Source organism: Fistularia commersonii, chromosome 29 (assembly GCF_037954325.1).
Source record: "Fistularia commersonii isolate RoL2024-O1a breed Wild chromosome 29, RoL_Fcom_v1.0, whole genome shotgun sequence".
NCBI lineage: Eukaryota > Metazoa > Chordata > Actinopteri > Syngnathiformes > Fistulariidae > Fistularia > Fistularia commersonii.
In genome coordinates, this window is record NC_141312.1 from 12069024 (window position 1) to 12086448 (window position 17425).

A 17425-nucleotide genomic window follows, 5' to 3' on the forward strand; every position below is an offset into this window, starting at 1 on the left:
CTTTTGTTATAGTTTCTCAGATCTTATTGTTATTGTTTCTATTGATCTCAGAGCCTTGAGATCAATCATTCAATCAAAAATGAATCAATGAAACATACAAACAAACAAAATAAATAATTTTGAATTAAAATAGAACCTTGAATTAAAAAAGCTTTAATTCTGATCTATGTCATTTCTATTAAATTTTTATTGTAACTAATTCATGGAATTAGGAAACATAGAAAGAAGACATAGAAAATTATGTATTTTATTTGCTATAAGTACTGTTCATAGGTGGAACAGATCAACATGTATGTTGTGAGACATGGGAGAAACACTGAACAAGTTGAGCAAAATTTGAGCTGCACTTTGTTGTCCTTAATAATAATAATGATACATACGATTTGTATAGCGCTTTTCACGGTACACAAAGACGCTTTACAAGTTGACAACAGAAAAACATAGAACATAAACGTTGTTAATGGGAAGAGCTGTAGGTGTTGTAGGTGGTTTGGAAGAGGTGGGTCTTGAGGTTGTTTTTGAAGGAAGACAATGAGTTTGACTCTCGGATGGCTGGGGGGAGGGAGTTCCAGAGGGTGGGGGCGGCGATGGCGAAGGCTCTGTCTCCCAGGGTGCGGTACTTGGACTTACAGATTGGAGTTAGGAGGTTTTCATCGGAGGAGCGAAGACAATGCGCTGGAGAGTGGCGACGTAGAAGGTCTGTGAGATATGGGGGGGTGAGGTTGTTGAGGGCTTTGTAGGTAGTGAGGAGGATCTTGAAGTGGATGTGTTGTTTGATGGGCAGCCAGTGAAGTTGACGGAGGATGGGGGTGATGTGTTCTCTGGAAGGGGAGCGGGTAAGTAGTCGGGCAGCAGAGTTTTGGACATATTGCAGTTTTTGAAGGGCATTAGAGGGGAGGCCATATAGGTTGTCAAACCCTTTATCCACGGATTTTCATCAACATAAACCAACAAAGTGATGTTGTGGCAACACTGAGCTGGGACTGTATGATTCATATTTTCTTTTTGGGTCTATATCCATGGTCACAACTTTTGCACATAAATTATAGGTATTTATCAAAATTCAATTAGTTGAATTTCAATGTCTTGAAAAGAGTAATGTGAAACATATTTGATATGATATGTGTCTATAGTTAGTAGATCATTTTAATTTTGTCTTACCTATGGCTCCAAAACTGTAAATTAATTTACACCTGATTCCCCTGTCAAATTGTCCCCAACTTTTTATCTGTATATCAATAAAAAAAAAAACATCAATATGATTTGCTTACTCGTGTTTTATGAGTTTATTTTCATTTCTTAATGTGACCTCTGAGTTTCAAAAGCCTGGAAAAGTTGCAAAGTTTACAAAACAACCCCCAAAACAATTCTCAGCATCTTTTTCAGGTTTAGTGTGAGTACAACTGGGGTGATATTTTTTAATATTGATTTTGCAAGAAATATCTCATTCATTATTTTCTCCAGTATTAAAAAAAGCAAAGGCTAATCAAAAACATTATACTATTTCAGCAAAATCAGTCAACAAAATTCCAGACAGATCAAACTCAATTTACTTGAGTTTCAGAGAAAAAAAGCATGTCTCGAAGGTATTATTGGCAGGAGCCATTCTTTGTGCTGACGAGGCTCGCCCCAAAAACAAAATAGTTGGTGCAATGTATTTGTGGCGTGATTAATTTTGGCATGTGTTGCGTCAGGCGTATCGACAGCCAAAGCTTTTTAAGGGAGTCATTTTGTAAGGCAACTAAGACTCCTGAGTACGGCCTCTGCCAAGTTTGTCAAACGGCTGCAGGTCCAAAAACAAAGGTCAATATGGATAGGCTTTCCTATTTGGTTAGACATACAGTGGGGCTAATTTTTTCAGCTTTTCCCACTTGCAAAGCATGTAGAGGTCTGTCATTTTTATCATCAATACTCTTCAACTGTGAGTGATGGGATCTAAATCAAAAATCCAGAAAAACACATTGTATGTTTTTAAAGTGATTCATTTGCTATTTATTGCATGACATAAGTATTTGATATCCAGAAAAACAGAACTTACTATTTGGCGGCTCCAGAGATCAGACAGTTCCTGTAGTTCTTGACCAGGTTTGTACTGCAGTGGGGATTTTGTTCCACTCCTCCATACAGATCTTCTCCAGATCCTTCAGGTTTCGGGGCAGTCGCTGGGCAATATTGACCCCCTCCAGGTTTGGAGACTGGCTAGGCCACTCCAGGACCTTGAGATACATCTTACGTAGCCACTCCTTAGTTGCCCTTGCTTTGTGTTAGGGGTCATTGTCATGCCGGGAGACCTGGCCATGACCCATCTTCAAGGCTCTTACTGAGGGAAGGAGGTTGTTGGCCAAGATCTTGCGATACACGACCCCATCCGTCCTCCCCTCAATACGGTGCAGTTGCCCTGCCCCCTTTGCAGAAAAAGCATCCTCAAAGAATGATGTTTCCACTTCCATGCTTGGGATGGTGCTCTTGGGGTTGTACTAATCCTTCTTCTTCCTCCTAACACAGTGAGTTGAGTTTAGACCATAAAGCTCTTTTTTTGTCTCATCAGACCATATGACCTTCAATTCCTCCTGTGGATCATCCAAATGGTTATTGTCAAACTTGAAACAGGCCTGGATATTGGCTGGCTTGAGCAGGGGGACCTTGTGTGCGCTGCAGGATTTTAATCCATGATGGTGTAATGTGTTACTAATGGTCTTCTCTGAAACTGTGGTCCCAGCTCTGTCCGTCCATCCGTATAGTTCTGGGGGGATCCCTCGCCTTTCTCATGATCATTGATGCCCCGCGAGGCGAGATCTTGCATTGAGCCCCAGACGGAGGGAGACTGACCATCTTGAACGCCTTCCATTTTCTAATGACTTTGACTGGTGCAGTTAATACAGGTAATGATTGGCGAACAAGGGGGATCTAATAGAACAACTAATAGATCTGTGAGAGCTGCAATTGTTAATGATTGGTAGGTGATCAAATGCATGTCATGCAATAAAAAGCAAATGAATTACTTAAAAATCATACAATGTGATTTACTGGATTTTTGTTTTTGATTCCATCTTTCACTGTTGAAGAGTATCCATGATAAAAATGACAGACTTGCACATGCTTTGCAATTGGGAAAAGCTGAAAAAAAACAGCAGTGTATCAAATCCTTTTTCTCCCCACTGCACAGACTACAAGGCAGTAGGAGTGTTGTATGGTTTTCAGGGAGGAGTTGAGAAAGGGTCTGGGTGGTCAGGGAGAGCTTCCAGATGATTGGACAACAACAGGTAGTGTTATCAGGTAGACAGGTCGAAGAGTACTTGGTGTGTCATCTGAAAGGAAAGTAGATAAGGAGACTTGGTGGTGGAATAAGGAAGTGCAGGAGTATATACAGAGAAAGTGGTTAGCAAAGAAGAAGTGGGATACTGAGAGGACTGAAGAGAACGGAGAAAAGAGAGGAATGAAAGTTAGTTGCAGCAAGACAGAATATATGTGTGTGAAGATCTGTTGTGTAGGACTAGGTGTTGATATCCCTTGATGAAAGCATACCTAAGGCACCAATGAGACTCTGTGGGGTTTCAAGTGAGCAATGGCCTCCTTCGGGTTGTCAAGTGAGCGCCCTCCTTCATGGATGTTTCGCTGATTTGCCCATGACATCTCCAGAGGGTTCAGCAGTGAATCCCAGCGTCCCAGGTTCACTCCCTAGATGCCATCAGCTCACTTGAAGGCCCACGTTGGATCTCTTCTCTTCAGCCACAGCCACTGGCTCCCATTTTCAGCAGCCCTGGAGAAGTCCTTGACTGCCTGTCTGTGGGCACGTCCTTTAACTCCCATCTCCCTGAGCAGCCTAGATGTTGACGTGGCTATGAAACCTCTGCAGCCTACTTCCACTGGACGAACTTTCGCTTTCCAGCCTTGTCGCTGAGCATCTGTGACCAGTTCAGCATATCTCAGCTTCTTTCATTCATAGGCCTCCTCCACTGCACCCTCCCAGGGCATCGTGAGCTCTATGATGTAGGCGAGCCTGAGAGACGATGACCACAGAACGAGGTCACAGGTTGGTGGATGCGATCTCAGCTGGGAAGCAGAGTTTCTTGTCCAGGTCTGCTAGCAGCTTCCAGTCCCGTGCACTGGCCAGTGGCCCAAGGTCAGTTCTCATGGGGGCGAGGCTGGCTTGCCCCTCCCGCACGAATGGAGTTGTGTGCCAACGGGATGACGGGGAAGGAAGGGCGTTCACGCTCGTCCGGCGAGTTTCCAGCACCGCTGCAAGACATTTTAGTACCTGGTTGTGTCACCAGGTATAACAGCCTTGGGTGAGGCTGGTCTTGCATCCCACTAGGATGTGCTTCAATATTGCTGGGCTTGAGCATAGAGGGCATGTAGGGTCTTCGCCATACCACTGGTTTAGATTTGCAGGAGAAGGCAGGACATCATAGGCTGCCCTGATGGTAAAGCTCGCCCTGAAGGCCTCCATCTCCCACAGATCTTTCCAGGAGATCTTCCGCTTCTCGCCTCCCTCCCATGACATCCACTGCCCTTGCTTTGCCTGTGACACAGTTTGTGCGCGCCTTCCTGCTTCCTCTTCCCGGCGAACTTCCTGGACCACCAGCTTGTGTCTCTGGGCTGGATTGGCCTTGCTCCAGGCTGGTGTACTGGCCCCAAGCCCAAGTCCACTCCTCCCCTCCTGAACCCGGCCCACGATGTCCCTGTGTCTGAGGGCTGCCTTTGCCTGTTCAGTTGCAGCCAGCAGGGCCCCCTTTCTCCCAGTTGCCAGGATGAGGGGCGCTTGGGCTATGAATGGGTCGCTTGAATCCAATACCATCATCTCAAATCTGACTTTGGCACACTTGTACTCCTCTGCCAGACTGGAAATGGGCAGGTGTAGCATCCCTTTGCTGTAGAGCCCAATACTGCTTAAGCACCTGGGAAGGCCAAGCCACTTCCTTGCATATGAGTTGACCAGTCTCTCCAGCTTTTCTACCTTTGAGAGTGGAACCTCATAGCGGGTTAGTGGCCACAGGAGGCGAGGATTTCAGGTATTTGGGGTCAACAGTCCAGTGCAACGCAGAGTGTGGAAAAAGGTGAAGAGATGTGTTCAAGTAGGTTGGAATGGGTGGAGAAAAGTGTCAGGGGTACTATGTGAGAGAAGACAATTGGCGGGAATGAAAGGAAAGGTGTACAAGACAGTGGTGAGACCAGCGACACTGTATGGACTAGAAACAGTTACAATGACCAAAAGACAGGAGGCAGAGCTAGAGGTCACAGAGATGAAGATGTTAGATGTTTTGGAGAGGTCAGAGAAGCCAGACTGAGATGGTTTGGTCAAGTACAGAGGAGGGATAGAGAATATATCGGTAGAGGGATGCTGGGATCGGAGCTGCCAGGCAGGAGGTCTAGAGGAAGACCAAAGAGAAGATTTATGGATGTAGCGAGAGATGATATGAAGGCAGTTGGTGTAAGAGAGGAGGATACAGAGAATAGGGTTAGATGGAGAAAATTTATTCGCTGTGGGGAAGAAGAAGAATACCTTTAAAAATACCCTTTTGCATTTGCGTGTTAACACAACTGTAGCTACTAACTATGACTGCATCACAGCACACCTGTATTGCCAAAATGCCTCTGTTCTTGAGAGCCTTTCCTAAGAGCCTTAGCCTGCTGTCATTAAAAAGCAAATATTTCTTATGTATATCCTTGTTGGTCCTTGTCTAATTTTTGACATGATAACCATGATAACCTACTATTATTTATCATTGTTATGTTTTACTTGAAACTCTGGCACAACAATTTCCTCTGGATAAATAGATAAAGTTGTTCTTATTCTTATTCTTATTCTTATTCTTATTCTTATTCTTATTCTTATTCTTATTATCCTGCTGTGACAAAGGAATTTTCCATATGGGGATCAAAGTTTATATTTTCTTATTTCTTCTTCTTTTCTATTTTCTTCTTTCTTGGGACAATAAAAACACTGGAAAGTCTAATATTAAAGGGAACAAGGTGTAACTGGTAAGGCGATTACGGCTTCACAATTAATGCTGACACAGTTCGCAATCAGGTAGGTCTGGTGCTGGCACCTTTATGCTGTTCTAGATTGCTATGATCAGCTTCAGGTGAGCTTGATCAGGTGACTGAGACCAGGGTTGTGGAGTCAGTAAGGAGCACGGAGCCACGGAAATGTTTACAGACTGAATCTTTCCCCGCAAAGTCCCTTTTAGACTTCAAGACGGAGTTTCATTACATAATAGTATCTGAAATGTTTCCTGAAACCGCTGAACATTTGAACTTTGCTGCACCTATTAGAGAACTGTATCAGCATGAGGATACAGCACAGTGCACAATGATATGCCGTAATGTTTTATATACCATATTTTCCGTACTATAAGGCGCACCTAAAAGCCTCCAATCTTCTCAAAATCCGGTGCGCCTTATACATGGATCAATATTGAGCCGCAAGAGGTGCACAATGATACGCCGTAATGTTTTATATACCATATTTTCCGTACTATAAGGCGCACCTAAAAGCCTCCAATCTTCTCAAAATCCGGTGCGCCTTATACATGGATCAATATTGAGCCGCAAGAGGTGTTGCAACTACAGGAAGCAGCCACCGTCTCAATTTTCTCCCCCAGAGGAAGAAGCGCGCAGTGCATGCTGGAATATATGACTGCGCGAAGCATGCATTCTCATTTCCATTTGTCTGTGTGTGTGTGTGTGTGTATGTGTGTGTGTGTGTGTGTGTGTGTGTGCGTGCGTGCGTGCATCGCCAAAGTAGCAGCGGTAAAAACGATAAAGGGGAATTCCAGTCCCACACCACTTGTGTGTGTCTAAACACCCCAAAGTGGCACCTTTCAAGAGACACACTTACAACGCAGAGTTTAAACTGCAGATGATCAGTCAGAACACGGCAATAGAGCAGCAGCGAGAGGAAGCGACTAGATGACCTGCGCCAAGTAAAGATGACTAAACAGAGTTTCTGAGGGAACAACGCGAGATGGCCACAGTTGGAGGGCAAACTTGAACAGTCGGTTGTTGAACGGAGAGCAGCAAGTAGAAGCGTCTCTATAGTCACTATTCGAATAAAGGCAACAGCGCTAGCTAGCGACATGGACATCAGAGGTGGTCCTTTTTGGTGCTTTCGTTTTATGAAACGCTTTGAACTGTGACTAATTGAGTTGGAAATACATTGTTTGAACGAAGGCGGCGCAAATGCTGTATTGTGAATGAACTAACGCAACCCCAGCCACTACTGTAGCTTCTATTCCATGTGCCTTATAATGTGGTATGCCTTATATATGAATTTTATTTTTAAATAGACCATTCATTGAAGGTGTGCCTTATAATCCGGTGCGCCTTACGGTGGGGAAAATACGGTACTTCAATATAATTAGCTCCTCACCCTAATCATTCACATAGCAATAACAAAAGAAAACCTATGATGTTATCTACAGGCCACATAATACCTCTGGTGAATATTATGTGTGTTTAATATTCTCCAGAAGAAGGCCATCACAAGATGTAAGGAAGGAAATTAAAATGTAAAGTAATTTACGTTTGCACACGTAAATGGTAAATGCAGTCATCTGGGTTTTTTTTTCGCTTCAGCTGTTAGTACGGCATGCTTCTATCCAGGCCTCAGCAGGGAGCCTACTGCAGTTCTCCTCCCCTTCTGGACATCATTCACTCCATTTCCTTGCAGCTCTTTCTCTGTCACTCTGAATATTCACACCCTCTCATCTTTCTGTATTTGAATCGCTCTACCCCTTCTTTTAATGCCCTTCATCCTCCTTCCCTGGAGTGAAGTGTCTCAATTATTCCATTTTGTCACATGCTGATTTTTCTTGTGGTTCTCTCTCGCTCTCTATCAAAGCCTGGCTGATTTAGCAGTGGCTGCAGACACAAAATACGCTATTACATGCTATTGAAAATAAATGAATACATAATAAACAATCCTCCATGTGTTCTTATTGGTCGGTTGTCTCTACATTCTTAGTTTTATCGTATACCTATCTAGATACTCATACTACATTTAATTAAAGTGTTGACATTCATAAAATGACTTCCGATGAAACCATTTTGTTAGTTACTCAACATAGCTGAAGATGACATACATGTCAAATCTACTCTATTTAGGTTTGCTTGAATTTCTTTAAAATGGAGAAAATAAATAGAAATAATGTCAAAATGTAGCAGGAGAGCATGAGCTGGATGGCACTCCCAATGCATGGCATGGCAGGTGAGCACTGCTGTGAGCCCAACCCTGATCAGCAATGCCTTTATGAAATCCAATTCTGACCTAATGGCATATCGTAGATCTCTTTCTGACATCTTTTTCAATTTAATGATGTCACATTGACATCTGGAGAGATGATTTTTAACACATAATCCAAGAGTGTTGAGCACCTTGCAATGGCAATTCATGTATTCATCAAATATGAATCCATTCAAATTTTTTCAGAGGAATAAAGAACTAAATAATTTGACACTTGCTTATTATCCACTTCATAAATATTTACATACTTACATACTCAACATTGAATAAAATCAGCTGATTTATCAATGTCAAAATTTTCTCAAAAAAATTGGGATGTGCCTCAACCATCGAGTTTTTTGTTCCTCATATTCATGTTTTTCTATATGCGTGTAAGTCTTTTACAAGTCCTTCTTCCCTCCATTGGTCAACTCTCCCGTTTATTGTCACGTTTTCTATTTTCATGTCCTTCTGTCTCTCATTTTATTTTAATTGACTCCTTCCTCACCTCATTATCACTTATTTATTTAGTCATTTATGTATTTAACAGACAACCCCAGAATTTGGGGAATCAGCCCTGGTGATGAAGGTAAAGGAGGGATTGCAGGGATAAATAAACCATGATATTAGAACAGCAGTTTCAACTGCATTTTGGAATTTCAATGTTTTTATACCATTAGGGATACCAAGTGATATTGTCCGATGTCATTTTTCTAAACTTGCTACATTTTTTTTTTCCATTGCATATTTATATATAAATTATTCATGTGTTTATACATTGAAAATGAACTCCCATTATAGCACCCAAATTATAGCACCAATTATAGCTCAAATTATGCCTTTGCATCGTTCTGTTTTTTAGCACGCATTCACATATGAAAGTCACATATGAATATGTTGTCTGACTATGTGTGCATAATTCAATTTATACTAAGACGTAGGCTATATTTTCAAACCCTATTCTCTGTATCATCCTCCCTCACACCAACTACCTTCATATCCTCTCACACTACGTCCAAAAATCTTCTCTTTGGTCTTCCTCGAGACCTCCCGCCTGGCAGCTCCATTTCCAGCATCCGTCTACCAATATATTCACTATCCCCCCTCTGTACGTGACCCAACCAGCTCAGTCTGGCTTCTCTGACCTTCTCTCCAAAACATCTAACATGTGCTATTCCTTTGATAGACTCATTCCTGATCCTATCCATCCTGGTCACTCCAAAAGAGAACCTCAGCATCTTCATCTCTGTATCATCTAGCTATAATTAAACATAAAAAAACAAAACAAAAAGAAAAAAAACAAAAAACAAAACAGAAATGTCAAATTTAAACAACATAAAAAAATTAAGTAACATAAAATAATTACACCAAAAAAGACCCAGACACTGTACCTTTGAAAATAATAAAAAGGTAAAGTAGTATATGGAATACATTGATTTTTGTTTTTTTAATTTATTGACAAAAGGTGTACTTGCCAGGGGTAAGGGTGGTGGAGGCAGGGCTCCACACTGTGGCACAAATATTTATCATAGATGGATTTTATTCCAAGTTAACAGTTGTAAATCAGTGACTTTTCAATGTGTATACTTTATTGACCACAACCCAATGCTGGATAAGAGGCAGGACAATGATGAAATGAATGGAGGAATTACCGGTGCCTTGAAGAAAAAAATTAAGGGAATAAAAAAAAATGTATATAAAAACAACAAGGTAAAATATGTAAATAATAAGAAATCACTCATAGTAAAAAAAAAAAAAAAAAAAAAAAAAGTTTTAATGAAAAAAAAAAAAGAAAACTATACCTGAGAAATATATCAACAATACTCGGGTATTGATAATAAATAAACTAAAAACTATCCTCTAAAATCTAAAAAATACAGATAAATTAACAAGAGATAATATGGAAGTGGTCAAGAATTCAAACAAAAGATATATAGATAAAAAATAAAAAACAAAACAGGATCACAAAATAATCGTAGATATTGCAACAAATAAGAAAGAACACAATTATTATTATTATTATTGTTATTATTATTTTTTATAAAGTATCAGAAGTAGGATAAACAAGCTTAATAAAAGTTCAATCAAGTTTTATATTATAGGTAAGATCTATCTCGAAAAAATAATTTGGGAACATCTATGAATGTTCACAAATAAATGATTACGAGTGAAAATCAAAGTGCCAAAATGTTGAATGTTATACAAAATACTGGTTTAATGTGTCTGGCACAAGATTCATACTACAAGACAGTATGGTGGCATTAATGTCCATCATATCATCCAACTCTTGAAATGCCTAAAAACCTTTGCCAGACACCTACCATAACTCCTAATTTGGACATAACTGTCAGGTTTAAACAATTTTAAAGATACATGCAAGAAACAAAGTTGCTAATGATGAAGCAGCATGCATTTCATCATTGAAGGAAAAAACAGAACTGTAAAGATATGGCAGCAGATGGATGATGACGGATGGTAAATAACTTGTGCATGTTTTTATGAGTATCAAAACCTCCAGTGACTATTTCAGATTGTTATTCTATGAAATTATTTCCATGGAATGACAAAACAAAAAATAATGCATGAATCAAGGGCTAAATGAGAGAAAATATTTAGCATACTTTGAGGGGAATGCTAGCTTCAGAGACTGTTTACATTTAAATTCAGATAAGCTTTGTAATATCACTGTATTGATACAATGACAATTTAATTTTTGTGGAATTTCTAGCTGATTTTATACACTGCTTTAGAAGTAATTCAATTCAACCTTTATGTAAATCTTGAAGTAGTTTTAAATGGAACCTTCTATACATTTTTTAGTGCGGATGAATGTACTGTAGCAGTTATTCTGCAGCCATCCACAGCAAAGGCAACATCACTGGTGGGAAAGAATGATAGCACTAACCTAGTGCTATCTAGCCTCTGCAGAATAGAATCCAGCTTGAGCTGTTGGGCAATTCAGGTGCCACGCATCAAAAACTACCAAACTGAGCAGTATCTTTCAATTTGAATAAATACTAACTTCTTGACCACTATAGGAAAGATCTTGAGCATTGTTTTTGTTTAATCTGCATACATTTGTGTGCTTAGCGAAGCAATAGGACTTTGAGCAACCTTTTTTGAGCCACGGGACAAAAATCAAATGGCACAGCAAAATGATTTTTAATGAAATAGAATGAAACTGCCGTCTCAATTTACTTTTTCAGTGTGGGGCTGTTTCTTTAACAGCACCAGAGCCGGGCATATCTTCTACAGTGATTGTGCAGGCAGGCGGTACGAATGTCTCTGGCACAGTGTGTTGCTGTTTGGATTTAGCCATGAGTTCAGCCCAATTTTGTAGCTTCAGAGGTTTCTCGCTCGTCTTGGTGTTTTCTTTAACAACGCTACAACGTTGCGTTTTTTTTATCTGTACATTTAAAGCTTCACTTTTACCACTTAAATGGTCAGGTGTGAGGGTTTGGTAACATTTTGGATTGACCAAGAGCACTGTAGTATATTAAAAAAATGAATCCTCAAAGATACAACTTGCCTAATAATTGTGCACACAGTGTAGATAGAGGTACAAAGGCATTGTTTGCATTGAATAAATAATTTTTGGACCAATCAGGTGAAAGTAGGCATTTTTCCACAGCACATCTGATGATCTCTCACTGTTTGCAGATGACATTGTGATTTGTAGTGAGAGCAGTGAACAGGTGGTAGAGGTATGCTCTGGAAAAGGAGAGGAATGAAAGTAAGTTGCAGCAAGACAGTATATATGTGTGAATGACAGGAACCCAGGTCGAATGGTGAGGCCACAGGTATCGGAGATCAAGAAGTTGGAGGATTTCAGGTACTTGGGCTTGACAGTCAGGGGCAGCGGAGAGTGTGGAAAAGAGGTGAAGAGACGGGTTCAAGCAGGTTTGCATGGGTGGAGAAAAGTGTCAAGGGTACTTTATGATAGAAGACTATCAGCCAGAATGAAAAGAAAGGCGTACAAGACAGTGGTGAGACCAGAGATGCTGTATTACCTAGAAACAGTTATAATGACAAAAAGACAGGAGGCAGAGCTCAAGGTCGCAGAGATGAAGATGTTAAGGTTCTCTTTGGGAGTGACAAGGGTGGATAAAATCAGGGATGAATCTATCAGAGGAACAGCATGCTAGATGTTTTGGAAAGAAGGCCAGAGAAGCAAGACTGAGATGGTTCGGTCATGTACAGAGGAGGGAACATGTTGGTAGAAGGATTCTGAAATTGGAGGTCTAGAGGAAGACCAAAGAGAAGATTGATAGGCGTAGTTAGAGAGGATAATAACGTAGTTGGTGTGAGAGAGGAGGATACAGAGAGTAGTGTTCAATGGAGAAGATGGATTCACTGTGAAGACCCCTGAAGGGAAAAGCCGAAAAGTGAAGATCTGATGATCTCACACGCCACAGTGGTTGGTAAATATGGACTCAGGGCAGGTTCATTAATTCATGAGTGAGTTTAACTGAAATGACAACTTCACCATGAAAGCAAATAGTTTGTTTTCGGCAGCAGCATTGACAGTGCGGCAAAGGGAAGACCCACAAGCTTGATTTGGTTTTCCTGCATTTCTTTTGCACCAGAATGTGCCTGCTGTGACATCATCCACAGAGGCTACATCATCAGGAATGGTTTTCTTATGATGAGCAGAGTCCACAAATACAACTGTTTTGTTGGAGTTGAGCAAAACAAGTTTGTAGTCATCGAGATTTTTTATGTATTTAAGACATTTCACGATTTCAAATACTGGTTTCACTTGGCTCCATTTTGAGGTACAACTGGGTTTCATCAGCATGGATGTGAATATTAGTGGAGTTCTAATAATGAGCAACATGAATCAAGAAAATTGTGATCAGTTGTTTGTTAAAAAAAGACTAAAGACCAGACAAGAGAGTTATTTGCTTGCAGGAGTAGCATTTACAGAATTTAAAGTGCTGTGAATTTCTCATCCATAATATTACAAAGCAGAAAGGGCCCTAAACATTTGAGTACAGGCAGCTTGCTGCGAAAAACATCAGTTTTTTTTTTTTTTTTTTTTCCCCACGGTCAACAGATGTGCTTGGCAACACATCAAGCCTCTGTTGAAGTAGCTTCAGTGAGTAAAACCCCTGCAGCTTATTCCTCACCAGGCTTTTAGGCATCACTAATATCTACACTTGCAAGTGAAGTAATGGGGTAACTTGTAGTTAGTGTTAGAGACAGATACACATAGATGAATGAATGAATGAATGAATGAATGAATGAATGAATGAATAAATACTTTATTGATCCCCAAGGGGAAATTTGTATGTTACAGCTTAAGAAAGAAAAGAAAGGAGAAAAAACTCCTCAGCACATAAGCGACATAAGACCTCACAAATGTGACATAACAACAGTACTCAAGAGTTGCATGTGTGGGAGGGAGGAGGGTGTTCGGGGGGGAGTTCAACACCAACACTGGAGGCTATGTATGCTGCCCAACAGAGGCGTTCCTTCTGAGGCGTTTACACAGAGATAAAAACTAACACGTTTTGGTCCTACCTAAGTAGACCGCTGCAGGACATGACACAGATATACTAGCTGCAAAAATGATGGCTGAATCCAGAACATTGCATTGGAGGAAAATATGACTCTTAAAATGTAAATGTATGCCTTGTGTGTGTGTGTGTGTGTGTGTGTGTGTGTGTGTGTGTGTGTGTGTGTGTGTGTGTGTTTGTGTGTGTGTGTGGCTGTTTTAATGTGAGCTATGGGTTGGGTTGATAGGGAAGTTGAGATTTATTCCTTGTAAGGATTTTATCTCAAAGGCCAGATTTAATGATTGGTAGTATACGTGCTGATATTTAATGACTCAACTTTAAATCTTCCACGCATGGCGCACACAGTGCTACTGATTATCGACATTTAAGAGATTTCACAATTATAATTTACAATTGTAACATTGTTGATTCCATACCCCCTTGCTTGTTACCCCGTATATTGTATAAAAGTAAAGTATTTTGGGGTAATCGTTGTCCTCTCTTTACAGGTTATCCTGATACTCACCAAGCTATATGACTTTCACATCAGCAGTGTCACAGAGAGCACACTTTGGAGGCAAGTACAGATAGATTTAACTATTACATCATACTATTATGTTATGTCCTTTTGCTGTCATAATATCTGTATTGGATGAAAATACTGAGTATCACGTTATACTTTACGTGTTTTTTTGTGCTTGTTTACTTTTTGTTCAAGTTACAGTATGTTGTCTTTCAATGTCTCAAAACTATTCAACATACTCTCATTTTGTTATTAGCATTCATAGATATGTACACGCAAGGTGTCCTCGCATATCTCTTCAGCCTCACATAGTCATCTGTGTGTACATACTGTGACAGTGTCACACTAGGTCAATTGATACCCCTGGTGCATGATAGTGTTTGCCAAGCTCTTGTTCTGTTCTATAATTTGATGTGCTGTCTTTCTGGAAATATAACAAACATAAACATAGATAAACACTGATTTAAGCAAAAAAAAAAAAAAAAAAAACTGAAAACAAAACAGCAACTTACAGGGCATTTTTAGTTGAAGGTGATGGTTTCATATTTTTCATTAGCATGTGAAAGGAAAATCATACAATAATTAGTTCTTCAAACCTCCTCTGATGCACAATATTGGACACATTATCAATGTTGTTTCTTGAAGTCACTGGGTGTTTCGGGTCTCACAACAGACACCCTCATCCAGGCGACCCGACTGAGGCTGATCAGACCCCCCCTCATGTGTCCAAGAGGCATTCTACCGCCCCCATGGCTCTCCCTTCTTCAGCCAGAGCCATCTGGATGTGTTCTCTGAAGACTCTGCATTGTTCTTCCTGGCTCTCTGTCACTTCTCCCCTGTCATGCCCAGTGTGCCATAGGCCATGCCCTGGGAGTGGCTGGCAAATCCCCCACTGCCAACCTCCACTGGCATGCACCTGGTCCTCCCCCCATTCCTTCGACAATCCTCCACCAGCTCCTGGTACTTCTTACTCTTTCTTATTTATGCCTCCTCCATGCTATCCTCCCAAGGAACTGTGAGCTCCAGCAAAGACAGTGGTTTTGTTACCTCACCAGTTACCTCAGAAACCAAGATAATGTCCAGTCTCAACTTGGACTCTGTGATGTGTTCTGGGATTTTCAGTTACCTCTCCAGGTCAACTCTCATCACCCAGTCTCGTGCTGTGGAGAGCAAACCAGCGCAGCAGTTCTTTGATATTCTCTCTGGCCTCTGTTCTTCCTTGACAAACTTGACAAATCCCCTCAGCGATTGCCTTGGCAATGGTTTTAGGGACTTGATGTCTCAATTGATAACGGCCCTCATTCAGCGACCTGGGGTAACTGCCTAAGATGTGTGGCAGTGTCCCTACCTTGGAACACAGTGGGTATGCAGTTGTCTCTATTTTGTCCCAGACGCACAGATTAGATGGGCTTGGGAGGACATCAATAAACACCTTGGATTAAGAACTTGATCCTCTGGTGTTCCACTACCAGATATCCTTCCAGGTGATGCATCACTCCATCACCTGCTCCCACTTCATGCAGGCACCTTGTTGCCTCATGGCCACTGCTCTGCTGGGTCGCTCTTCCTCAGCTGACTCATAACGGGTTGCTGTTAGCCTAACAAGACCAGCTCTGCCCTGAGCCACTGTACCAAGGATGACCTTGTGCCTTAGCCAAGTTACCACTTGCTGGACTGCATCCGCTGCACTCCACTTCCTCCCTGTTCTAAACACAATTCCTGCCCCAGACACTTTGCCGTCTCTGGATCCTGAGTACTGTTGGTGTTCCCATGCCAAAATAAACTCTTCCCTGACCAAGTTGTTGCCAGTCAGATGTTAGCTGACCAGATGAGACTCTCAAGCTGAACTTGCTGTAATAGTCCAGGATGAGGTCTTTCACCTTCTGGGGTTTCACCTTCATGGTGTTTCTGCAGTGCAACCTTCACCAGCTTATGGGGTATGGAGCCATAGATGGTAGTGAGATCCAGCCACAACACAGCCATACCACCTCTGCGCTCTTTCCCTTCCGTGAGCTGGGCTACTACTCCGGCTTTTCCAGGAAACCGGGTACTCCCAGTATTCCTCCCTTCAGCACATACGTATCAATGTACTTATTGCTCAACAGGAAACTGGAGGGTCTCTTGGCCACGATACTGAAGACGATTTTGCGGTCTCCACACTGACCAGGGAGATTACACAATATTGGTTGATGTGTTTTATGTGTATATGGACGGTGAAAAACAATCGTGAATGAGCAAATATTAATCTAGATCAAATTTTATTTTCAGAGTAATGACACACAACAGAGTTGTCTCATACTTTACAACTAAAGGACATCTGGACCACAATCTATAAAATGATTTGAAGAAACCAACATCCCCCATTAGCAAGCACTTGGTGACAGTGTCACCATCCAAAGAGGCTACATTAGGAATGCTATTCCTATGATGTTTATTGCTTGCAATGACATGTTCTGTTTTGTCAGAGTAGAGCAAATTGGTTGTCAACCAGAATGTCATGTACTTATGACATTTTATAACTCTGTTATATTTATAATGTTGTTTCAAAATAACCCAAGTCAGCCAAAACTCAGTACCATTGGTAATAAAAAAAACAAAAACAAAAAAATAAATAAAAACAAATAAATAAATAAAACAATCTCTATGAAAAAAAAAAAAAAAACCAAACATGTATATATATATATATATATATAGAGAGAGAGAGAGAGAGAGAGAGAGAGAGAGAGAGAGAGAGAGAGAGAGAGAGAGAGAGAGAGAGAGACCTCATCCTATATATATATATATATAGTGGGAAATCAAAGAGCAGTTAGAAGTGATTTTCATCTCCGAGGCTGTGTCCAAAGTCAATGCACCAGTGACAGCTTGTTGTTTTGCAGACTTAAAATAGAAGCCAAAGTGCATCTTGAGAATGAACAGCCGCCTGACATTGTGTCTTCATCTGTTTACAATAACACAAGAAACACAAGTTGCTAAAGCTATCTTTTGCTTGTTTTTATACCAAAATCGTTTTTTGGAAGATACATCATTTCTGGTTGTCTACACCTCTAGTTTTCAAAACCACAATACATATTTTATTTTGAAAGCATGAGGAAAAGAAGGGAAGACCTCACAGTAAAACCTTGAGCTGATCCATGCCAGTAAGACAGTCTCAATCTTCTTTGTGCAATCACTCTTTCAAAA

General features: G+C 40.9%; 1 protein-coding gene across 1 annotated transcript in view; it reads left to right on the forward strand.

Annotated features, from left to right (window-relative positions):
* sorcs3a (sortilin related VPS10 domain containing receptor 3a) overlaps nucleotides 1-17425 on the forward strand; it is a 283860-nt gene that overhangs the window by 102690 nt on the left and 163745 nt on the right. Inside the window, exon 2 of the mRNA XM_086176758.1 lies at nucleotides 14232-14299. Within this exon, the coding sequence (XP_086032884.1) occupies nucleotides 14232-14299 (68 nt within the window). The remainder of the gene's footprint in view (nucleotides 1-14231; nucleotides 14300-17425) is intronic.